The sequence below is a fragment of the Lynx canadensis genome, chromosome E2 (assembly GCF_007474595.2).
Source record: "Lynx canadensis isolate LIC74 chromosome E2, mLynCan4.pri.v2, whole genome shotgun sequence".
NCBI lineage: Eukaryota > Metazoa > Chordata > Mammalia > Carnivora > Felidae > Lynx > Lynx canadensis.
This window is the reverse complement of record NC_044317.1, coordinates 3,484,353-3,495,537: the sequence shown is the minus strand read 5'-3', so window position 1 is coordinate 3,495,537 and position 11,185 is coordinate 3,484,353. Positions and strand designations below refer to the sequence as shown.

At 54.5% G+C, this 11,185-nt stretch overlaps 1 protein-coding gene across 2 annotated transcripts; it reads right to left on the bottom strand.

The window, feature by feature from the left end:
• Positions 1 to 918: 918 nt before the first annotated feature.
• Positions 919 to 10,546, bottom strand: GINS2 (GINS complex subunit 2). 2 transcript variants are annotated; one of them, XM_030298104.1, is made up of 5 exons: positions 10,412 to 10,546; positions 9,594 to 9,708; positions 5,251 to 5,350; positions 1,657 to 1,783; positions 919 to 1,550 (listed from the first exon to the last, which is right to left on the bottom strand). In XM_030298104.1, exons 1-5 carry the CDS (start codon positions 10,499 to 10,501, stop codon positions 1,425 to 1,427), a joined length of 558 nt encoding a protein of 185 aa, XP_030153964.1. In that variant the 5' UTR covers positions 10,502 to 10,546; the 3' UTR covers positions 919 to 1,424. The 2 variants fall into 2 exon arrangements, with proteins under 2 accessions (XP_030153964.1, XP_030153966.1); XM_030298106.1 differs by having other exon boundaries at positions 1,484 to 1,574.
• Between the last annotated feature and the right edge of the window lie 639 nt (positions 10,547 to 11,185).

Below are 11,185 nucleotides of genomic sequence, written 5' to 3'. Positions count from 1 at the left end.
AAGCCAGCTGGGTACAGAACCTTCTATCCCTTGTATGCCTCCAAAGCATCATTTCTCCCCTCAAGGTAAGGTAATTTCTAGAGCGATTCTAAACCGCAATTGAAAGGTATTTCTCCTCGGAAAAGAAATGATCCTTCCTTGAGACACTGCCTCCAGCAAAGTCTCTCCTCTCCATCAAGGGCAGCAGCACAGGCCCTCCCAGAACAATGCCTTGAGCCTCGTCACGTGCCCCAGAGCACACAATCCATTTTTCCCACGCTTTCCTTTCTTTAAGTTCTTAGTTCATGAATCTCCTTGTGAAAAGTCTACAGGGTCACCACAAGTCAAGTCCCTGCAGAACCTTTACTCCTTCCTTTGTCCCATCTCCAGCTTACTTATGGCCGCCTTTCCCAGGCCCCGGACTTTCTTCATTCTGTTCTCCTGAGGCCTTCTCATACAGGCCATGTCTTGCAAATCTACGTTTGGGTTCATCTTTTCTTTGTATAATCAATCCAAGGAATCCTAAATCATGCCAAGGCCACATGTCCTGCCACCTCCAGAATGGCTTCTGAGTCCAAAGATGACCTCTGGTGTGGTCTTGTACGTTTTTTTTTTAACTTTGAGAGCTTACGTGCATGCACGCACACACACATGGCAAGCGGCAGAGAGAATCCCGAGCAGGCCCCATGCTGTTAGCGTGGAGTGCCACGCGGGGCTCAGACCCACAAACCAGGAGATCATGTCCTGAGTCTTAAGGTACTGAACCACCCAGGCGCCCCGCTGGCTTTCCTCCTGATAAGCAGCCCTGCACCTTAACCGGAAGTACCCAAGAGAACAGCCTGAAGATTACCCCTTGATCTCCGTTTGATCAGTCAGGCCATTTCAGCCATGGGACTTGCTCCCTCGGTAGTAATGCAGAAGAAAACCCCAGTTCAAGAATTGCGCGGATTCCGTCTTTATTGGGCTCAGATGGTGAACTGTGTCCTTCTCTGTGAGCAAACTCAAGGAGAGGCTAAGTTTAGCCCAAGAGATCAGCGTTGGTCAAGGAAGGAAAGTCCTAGGCCACATCACCACTCCTACTGTATCACTCTTTAAAACACAAAACATCACCGAATGCTCACCCACACGACAACCACCCGGGAGGCCGGAGGCTCTGCTAGGAAAGATCACATGTTTCGCCAAAGCTGCTTTCTTCCCCCCATAAAAGAACAGCTGGCTCCCAGAGACAGATGTGGAATTCAAGTGTCTCGATGACTGAGCACGAACCTGTTGCTTTCCACCAATGTCACGAACCCATTCCTTGTTTGGGTACACAGTTTCTCAGGCGTTTAAAAACGGTTCTAGAACACTCCAGAAATCAGAGTGCCCCTACCACGTCTTGGGCACGCACACATACCACCTGGCACGCCTCCGGCCGGCCTTTCTTTACAAATTCGGGTCTTTCTCTAGAAGTCTTGCGACTGGACGCTCTCCGAAGGTTGCAGGTTTGTACGGAGTTTGTACATGTGATTGAGCGCTTGTGTGAGGAAAGCCCCGCTGGTGTTGATTTCCATCAAGGTCAGGTTATCCACCTAAACAAGGGAAAACCGACTGGGCTGGTTGAGGAGTGTTTGATTTGAGAAAATGTAAAATCTACCGAGAGGGGGCGTCCCTCCGCCCCGCCCCCACCGCGCCCACCTTGGCATGGGCCTCCTGCTGCCGCACAAAGCTGTCCGCAGACACCCGCAGTTTGGCGATGCGAGTATCCCACACATCCTTGATCAGGGTCCGGATCTCATCCGCTTTCGGGATGTTGTCTGAAGCACTGAGGGAAGCAAATGTGAAAAAAATCACGTAAGGAAGCACTTGGTAGACTACAGACGGCAACATCTGGGGAGAAGCGGCCTTTACTTTTTAAGCAGGCTCCACACCCAAATGGGGAGCTCAAACTCACCACCCGCACCACCCACTGAACCAGCCAGGTGCCCTTCCAGGTAGAAGCGGCTGTTGAAAAACTGCTGCTTGGGCTCAGGGAAACACGAGCCGTTATAAACACAAAATGCGTTTCCCTTTGTTTTCAGTTTGAAGACGTAAACGTTTCCGGCAGGTAAGCTGGGTGCCAAGAAAATTCAGCCACGATCCATCCGCACAAAGTTACTTGTGCTCACGTCAGCTGCCTTGCGGCAGGCCGCAGCGCGAGACCTTCGGAGAGTAAGCTGGAAGTCGGACATCCTCTGTCTCAGGGTAACGGAGTATTCTGTGCCGTAGAATTTCCGCCTTGAATGAAGTTGCTTCACGGGCTGGCTCAAAGGTCATGACTTCTATGCTCACGCCTCCTCGTTTATCCAAGGGCTTACAACCCACCAGGGGAAGACAACAGCTCTGTGCCGGGCACTGGGCTCGCACCACAAAGCAGTTCTGGCCTCCCCAAAGCTCTGAAGGCTAGGGACGGTCCCAGTCCACAGAGAAAACAAGTACGCTTACAGAAACCGAAGAAGAAACTGCGCATTAGCATAAACCCGGCAAACCTATATCCAGTGAATTCTGGGTAAAAGTTTGGAGCCAGCAAGGGTCAGCGTGACAGCCGTCCCGTTGGGAGCTAGATTTTCAACTAACCTTTGAAGGAGAAGACAAAAGAGAAGACGAAAGCAGAGGCCAACACCATCCGCCACCAGGCATGCTGGGAAAGCTGAAAGTAGCTTGTGATTAGCAGTGGAGAATCAGTGGTATAGAATCTACACGGTGGATTGGATTGAAGACCCAAACATTTGGATCTGACGCTCTGAATAGCAGGTTAAGGAACAAAGGACCCCAGCTACTTTGTTAACCGAACTGCAGAACAAAGGTAAAATTAGGGCCCCTGGCCGAATGAGTTACAAAGAATTCTCAAACAAGAGTTTCGATAGGAACCGCATACATAAGACACTGAACTTCAGAAACTAAACATGTTGGGGCGCTGGGGTGGCTCAGTCGGTTGAGCATCCGACTCTTGATTTTGGCTCAGGTCACGATCTCATGCTGCGTGTGATCGAGCACGGCGCCTGCTTGGAATCCTCTCTCCCCCTCTCTCTGGCCCTCCCCTGCTCATGCTTGCTCAAAAATTAAAAGATAAACAAAAAAACAAAACAAAAACTAAAGATGAGCAGGCCCCTCACCTCGGCGTCCGTATTTTCCCTTCCAAGTCACCTTCTCTGCTGCCCCACGAGGCTCTCAGATCCGTCGCACACCCTCCCGGGGCCTCTGCAGCCCCAGAATAACAGCCCGGGCTCCCCTACCCTTCACACCTGCCCCAACAGCTCTGCTTCCCCAAACAGAACAGGTCCCTGCCTCCTACCTACAGCGTCCTCTCCCCTCGTCAACTGTCCCTCGTTTTTCAAGCCAAGGATCCCTTCTCTGGCACCAGCAGGCGGCTGCATCCCGACATAAGGGGAACAGCACTCCTCAGGCTGCCGGTCAACAGGCTCACACGGCTCGCCCACTGACTGGGCGTGTGAGCAGGGGACAGGCAGAGAGGAGAGCGAGACAAAGAATGCCACACCCCAACGTGGGGCTCGAACTCACCAACTGTGAGATTATGACCTGAGCCAAAATCAAGACGTGGACGCTTAACTGACTGAGCCACCCAGGCGCCCCACGCTTTTGTTATTTATTTAATTTTTTGTTTTCAGAGAGCAAGCACGCAAGAGGGGGGGGGGGGGAAGGGACGGTGGAGGAGGGGGAGAGAGAGAGAGAGAGAAACTTAGGCCCCATGCTCAGCACAGGGCCCAACAGGGCCCAACTGAGCCACCCAGGTTCCCCCCATTTTGCAGATCACATTCTAGTATCTCCCAAGTAAAACTCATCCACACTTGCCTGCCCCCCTCTACTGACGTCATTCGTTCATTCAACAAACGTGTGCACCAGGCACCGTACTAGTGCAAATTAGTCCCTACCCATTCCCACTAGCACTGGGGTGGGGGTGGCAGGCACAGCCACACGAGTGACTACGAGACCACAGCTGACAAATGCCACGGGGCTACAGAGCTGCCGAGAGGACAGGCACACAGAACCTGTGAGAGAGCCCCCGTCGGGCTAAACCAAAGGAGGGAGCAGAGAATAGAGGGACCTACTGGACACAGGGAACACAGTACGGAAGCCCCGAGGACCCTGGTACGTGTACAGAAGTGAGAGGCCGACGTGGGAATCAGAGGGAAGAAGGTGTAAGAGCCGTGAGAGAAGGCAGGAGGAGCCCAGGCTAGGCGGCGCTTTGCAAGCCGTAATCAGGACATCAGCCCAAACCCCGGACAGGCTCCAAGGAACAGGGGAGTCACAAACCACTCGTCTTTAAAAGACTACTCTGGGGCACCTGGGGGGGCTCATTCAGCGAAGCGTCTGACTCTTGATGTCGGCTCAGGTCACGATCTCCTAGCTGTGAGATCAAGCCCCTTGTCAGGTTCCTTGCCCGGCGTGGAGCCTCCTTAAGATTCCGTCCCTGCCTCTGCCCCTCTTCCCAGCTCACTCGCTCGCTCGCTCACTCGGGGGGAAAAAAAAAAAGTTTTCCTCTTGAACAACAAAAAAGCAGCAGCCAACGGGGAGCCAGAACTGGACACAGGGAAACAAGAAGTGACTGCACTAGCGGGCTTTCATTACAGCTAGGGTTCCGAGCGAGCGCGAGCCCTCTGGCCTTTCCTGCGGAGGCCGTGCGAGAACTCCCGCGCACAAAGACCGAGGGGTAAAGCTTCACTCATAGAGCCCAGCTACGGTTAAGAATAAAGGCTGGAGGGGCGCCTGGGTGGCGCAGTCGGTTAAGCGTCCGACTTCAACCAGGTCACGATCTCGCGGTCCGTGAGTTCGAGCCCCGCGTCGGGCTCTGGGCTGATGGCTCAGAGCCTGGAGCCTGTTTCCGATTCTGTGTCTCCCTCTCTCTCTGCCCCTCCCCCATTCATGCTCTGTCTCTCTCTGTCCCAAAAATAAATAAACGTTGAAAAAAAAAATTAAAAAAAAAAAAAAAAAAAAAGAATAAAGGCTGGAGAGGACAATGGAGGCTCACACCTGGGTCCAATGCCAAGTGACAGAGAGCCGAGGGATTGCCTAGGAGAGGGAGGGGTGGGAAGAGGAAAGGGAAAAGGAGGGAGCCCAGGCAAGGGTGCGTGCACACACACGCCTCCCGGATTACTGATCTGAGGAACCGGGTGGCCAGGGACGCCGCTGACCCCAGAGGTGAACGTGCGACAGGATAGGAGGGACAGGCCAGGGGAGGAGAATCACGAGTTGTATCCCACAGGTGGGCTCTAAGAAGGGAAATGTACTTACTGATTTAACAGGAGTTTGGTAAGTTCCATGTAGTAAGGGCTAGGCATAGGGGTAAAAGTTTCTTCCTTTCGCTCGTGATCCCTAATCTTCTCCAACTTTTCTGAAATTTACAAGAGTATACGTTTTACCATCACCACACCCAGTGTATTTTTTAAGCCTTCCAAATGAACCAAATGTCTCTATTACCTATTCAATTAACTAACAAAAACATGAAGAAGAAGAAAACACTTTTTGGAATAACACACCAGTCACCAGATGGTTCAGGGTCTATTTCCCCCAATATTTCTCTTATGGAAGGTGGTAAATTTCCTTCACCGTTGCTGCTTTGGCCCGCAGGGTCTATTACTGAAGAAAGGACATCAGAGTTCTTAGGGAAAGAGCACAGCGTCCTGCCTTTGATGCACAAAGGGACCGGCTGCTGGAGAAACTTACTTAGGCGTCTTCCAGAAGAGCAAGACGGCCACAGCGGCCGGGGCGGGGGGCGGGGTGAGGACACTGGAGGGCTGAACGCTCGCAGCTGGAGCCACTCAGTGGAGCCCAGTCCCATCTCCCTGTCTCACTGGTCTGAGAAAGTCCTGAACCTGGACCGGCCACTGTTGCTAAAGGACACACACACACACACACACAACTATGCTGGGGGGTCTCGCTCTCAGTGGTGGCCCCCATTCTCCCCTGGTGCCATACCGCAGCCCAAAGTTCGAGCCTCACACTGGGTGTAAACATTCTCCCGACAGCAAACCATTTTTCCAAGAGTTAAACTTCCTTTGTATTCTACCCTTCCACCAACACAGCTCACCAAGACCCCCATGGCCTCTGCTCAGCCAAACCCAATGGTTCCATCTGTCCTCACATCTGACAAAGATCAAACCTCCTCAGGGCAGATTTATTATTTGATTTCTGGAACACCATGCTCTGAGTACTCTTGTCTCGCGGATTCTTCCAGGCCTTCCTGACCTCTCTCTCAACACTGGGATATAGAGCTCAGTCCCCTGACCCCTTCGCCACCCAAACCACATCCCATGTGGCTTCATCCTGCCTCATTTAAATACCATCTAAACACTCCTGATGACCTCCTCATTCATATCCCCACATCTCCCCTTCCCAAGCTCCCTGACCCAAGACTCCTGCTCACATGATTTCTACCTGGATATCCAATAGGCACCTCCAGTGTAACATGGTCAAACCCCGACTCCTGGTCCCCACCCCAGCCCTCACGCTCCTGCAGTCTCCCCCAGCTCAGGGAACAGCACCTCCGTATCCTTCTGTAGTTCAGGCCAGCAACCCTGGCAACCGTTTTTTTTTTGTTGTTGTTGTTGTTTTTAAGTTTACTTATTTATTTTGAGAGAGAGAGGGAATCCAAGAGGCTCCATACTGGCAGCACAGAGACCGAGGCAGGGCTTGAACTCACGAACCGTGAGATCAAGACCTGAGCCGAAATCAAGAATCTGACGCTTACTTAACCAACGGAGCCACCCAGGCACCCCCTCCCTGGCATCCATTCTTAACTCTCCTCTCAGATCCCACAGCCCGTCCTTCAGCAAATCCTGTGGATTCTTCCTTCAAAATACACCTAGGGGCACCTGGATGGCTCAGTCAGTTGAGCGTCCAGCTCTTGATTTGATTTCGGCTCAGATCATGTCACAGCTTGTGGCTTTGAGCCCTGAATAGGGCTCTGCGCTGAGAGCGTGGAGCCTGTTTGGGATTCTCTCGCCCCCTCCCTCTCTGCCCCTCCCCTGCTCACACGCTCTCTCTCAAAATAAACAAACTCAAATACGCCTAGACTCCAACCACGTCTGCCCACCTCCAGCAACTGGGCAAACTACTCTCAGCCTGGGTTACGCCTCACTGCCCTCACCCCACGCACATCTGACTGGTTCTCCTCCAGTATCTAAGTCAGTATGAAACACCTCTGTTCAAACTCTGCAATGACTCGAAAAGACTGACATCACCCAACGTTGGCCAGGATGCGGAACAGTGGGAGCTCTCCTACACTTCTGGCGGGATAAGTGACAGCCCAACCACTCTGGAGGGCTGGCTGACAGTTTTTTACAAAGTTAAGCACAGTCTGCCCTGTGACCTGGCAATCTGCCACTCTCGGTATTTACCCAAGAGAATTGGAAACATAGATCCACAAAAAGACTTGGACAGGAATGTTCATAAGAGCCTCATTAGCAATGGCCCAAAATGGGAAAGGCTCCAAACATCCGCCGACAGAACAATGGGTGACCGAACTGGAGTACTCTACCGTGAATGAAACACTGCTCGGCAACAGAAGAATGACGTAATGGCATGTGCAACAGCCTTAAATAAGAGAAGTCAACACCTACCAGGTGATTCCGTTTAAAGGACACCCAAGAGCAGGTAGGACTCCGCTATGGCCGCGGAATGAGAAGGTGGCCCGCTCCCGGGCCGAGCCTACTGACTAATGCTGTTTCACTAGTACTCACCCCAGTGTGGCCTCGGCCAGTGAAAAAGCTCGGGTTAATGCCCTCCACACCTTCTCTGGCCCTGATGAGCCTGAGACAAGACAGCCTCTGCCCCCGTCACCTTGGGTCTGGATGGACCCAAACTGCCGGAACAGGAGGTAGCACTAACAGAGCCAGACCTGGCAGCGTTCCCTGCTTTGGCAAGAGCCCCTCAGCAGAAGGAGCTGGGGGTTACCCTTTGTGGCAGACCCACCAGGGCCGCCAGCCCCCACCTTTAGGACCGGAAGGAGAAGATGCCCACAGTCTTTCCGGAAGTGTACTTGACAGTGGCTGGCTCGGAGGGTCCTTGCTTCTAGGAGGGAGGTGCCCCCGAGTGATTCCCAATTGGCAGGGGATGATCAAAGTCACTCAGAGGCCGTTCACATTCCGTATGGACCCCCCATTCCAAGTAAAATGAATGTTCTTTGCTAGAATGAGCCGCTTTTGTCTCAGGTAGGAAAAAGACCGCAAAGGCTCAGGATGAAGCCTGTCTGCATTGTTGTGCCTCATTTTCTTTTTTACTGAGGCATAATTAACGCACCATACAACTCACCCATTTAAAATGTACAATTCGACAGTTTTTAGTATATTCAGAGTTGGGTGTGATCTTTGGGTCTTTTTTTCGCTAGCATCACGTGTTCAAGGTTCATTCAGCTGTAGCATAACAGGTACTTCCTTCCTTTATATGGCCAAATAATATTCCCTTGTTTGAGATGATGCATCATTTGCATGCATGCCCTACCATGTAAGATGACTCTGAGCCACATGCTAGCCTATAGAAGTATTTTCTTTTTTTTTTTTTTTTTTTTTTTTTTTAATTTTTTTTTCAACGTTTTATTTATTTTTGGGACAGAGAGAGACAGAGCATGAACGGGGGAGGGGCAGAGAGAGAGGGAGACACAGAATCGGAAACAGGCTCCAGGCTCCGAGCTGTCAGCACAGAGCCCGACGTGGGGCTCGAACTCACGGACCGCGAGATCGTGACCTGGCTGAAGTCGGACGCTTAACCGACTGCGCCACCCAGGCGCCCCTATAGAAGTATTTTCTAAGTAAACCGTATCCCTGACGTGGGGCTGAAACTCACGACCCCAAGATCAAGCATTGCATACGGAACCAGCCAGGGGCCCCAACAGAGTTATTTTTTAAAAGTCCCAAGAAATGCCCCTTCAACGTCGTACGATAGTTTTAAATGTAAAGCAAGTTGAGGGGCACCTGGGTGGCTCAGTCGGTTAAGCGGCCGACCTCGGCTCGGGTCACGTTCACACGGTTCGTGAGTTCAAGCCCGGCGTCGGGTCTGTGCTGACAGCTCAGAGTGCGGAGCCTGCTTCAGATTTTGTGCTTCCCTCTCTCTGCCCCTCCCCTCCTCATGCCCTGTCTCTCACTCTCTCTCAAAAATAAATTAAAAAAAAATAAATTAAAGTTGAAATATCTGGGGCGCCTGGGTGGCTCAGTCGGTTAAGTGTCCGACTTCACCCGGGGTCACGATCTCGCGGTCCGTGAGTTCGAGCCCCGCGTCGGGCTCTGGGCTGATGGCTCAGAGCCTGGAGCCTGTTTCCGATTCTGTGTCTCCCTCTCTCTCTGCCCCTCCCCCGTTCATGCTCTGTCTCTCTCTGTCTCAAAAATAAATAAACGTTAAAAAAAAAAAAGTTAAAAAAAAAAAAGTTGAAATATCTTACAGTCAAAACCTAAGCGAAAATTGGTATACATGCCTCAAACCAGCGTGACATTGGTAATAGCCATGCACGAACTCTGCCAGGTGAGTCTCCAACCACTCATTAACTTCAGCTGATCAGCGGCTGGTGGCCTGCGTGGAAGGGGCCCCCTGCTTCCACCCGAAGGGCGCGGGTCACCCCAGCTCTGCTCCACCCACATGCTTACCCACATCCATCCACTCAGGAGGAATCAGCCGACACTTCTGTCTTTGTTTCAGGTTAATCGCCAACCACAGAGGCACCTCCACCGGTAGGCCGGGGTTGAAAGGCCCCAGGTCCCCCTACCAAAAGAAAATCAAGCCCCCAGTAAGACAAAACAGGGCAACGAGCATCACCGGACCCCACTGCTGTCCAACAAGAGAAAGGGCGCCGCACAAGCCGAAACCCAAAGAAATCTAAAAGCCCAGCTGCGAACACAGACCCAGGGACGCCGCTCCAAGCGAGGGAGCAGAACTGTGCTCACCTGCGCACACCTGGCCAGCCCACCGGGGCCGGTTTCTGGGAGGACGAGGAACAGCTGAGGGGCGGGCCCAGCCCGCGGACTTGGTCTCTCCGGGCCCAGACTCACAACGTCGCCCCATCTGTTCGTCCCCTCGTCTCCTCGGCCTCCCTCGCCCTCCGTTCCCCCCTCTCGTATTCCGACCCCCCTCCCCGCCTTACTCCCCCCGGCCACTCAGGGTTCCCCCACGACCACTCGGCGTCCCCCCACCCTGCACTCCCCCCTCCCAGCGACCACTCGGCGTCCCCCCACTCCGTACTCCCCCCCCGCCACTCGGCGTCCCCCCCACCCCGTACTCCCCCCGCCCCCGCCACTCGGCGTCCCCTATCCCGTACTCCCCTGGCCACTCGGGGTCCGCATCCGTACTCCCCCCGCACTCCTCCCCACCACTCGGCGAACTGAAGGCCAGGCGTCCGCAGAAGCTCCGACACTAGGGCCTTTCTCAGGAGCTGGGGTCTGAGACAAATGCCCGGCCCAGCCCTTACCCCGATGAGGTAGATCTTGTCCAGGCTGAAGTTTGGGATAATGGTAACCAGCTCCTTCTCAGCCAAAAACTCCACTTCAGCCGCGTCCATGCTGGCGCCTCCCGCAGCCCTTCAAGGTCCAGGGAAGCGCGGAAGCCTCAGCTTTCCCGCCACCGCGCGGGGCCCGGCCCCCGGCCGGAACGAGCATCGGCAACCAATAGCAAAGCGGCGCTCTCCCCTGAGCGGCGGGAGGCGGGGACCGCGGCCGCTTCGAGCCTACGGATTGGCGAGGGTCAACGAGGCTGAGAGCAGACCACGCCCCCCGGCTGCGGGCCGCGTCCCCAAGCCGCGGGCCCAAGCCCCCCCCATCAAGCGTCGCCGTCCCGCCCCTCTCACGCCCCAACCCCGCCCCTCCCGCGGCCCGGCCCCGCCCCTCTGATGGCGTGACCATGCTCCTCTCACGGCCCGACCCCGCCCCCCCGATCGACCCCGGCCCCGCCCCTCTGACGGCCCGGCCCACCCCCTCCCGCGGGGCGGCCCCGTACCTTTCGAGACCAGGCCCCGCCCCCTCACGTCCCGCGTCGACGTCCTACCCCCCCCTTCCGCGTCCCGGCCCCGCCCCTCTCCCGGCTCCTCCCCGCCCCGCCCGCGCCGCGGCCACACCCCCTCCCGCGACCCGAAGCGTCCAGACCCCTCCCCCTTCTCACTCCTCTCTCGGGCTGTGCCCCTGGTTCTGCCTGTCCTGCTGCTCAGCTGTCACCATGCTTCCGTGTCCATTCACCTGTCCCGGACGCC

Coding starts and splice junctions, on each gene's coding strand:
- GINS2 (XM_030298104.1), bottom strand. CDS start 10,501: ATGGACGCGGCTGAAGTGGAGTTTTTGGCTGAGAAGGAGCTGGTTACC. Junction 9,709..10,411: donor ACAAGATCTACCTCATCGGG/GTAAGGGCTGGG, acceptor TTCTTTTGGTAG/GGGGACCTGGGGCCTTTCAA. Junction 1,551..1,656: donor AGCAGGAGGCCCATGCCAAG/GTGGGCGCGGTG, acceptor TCCCTTGTTTAG/GTGGATAACCTGACCTTGAT.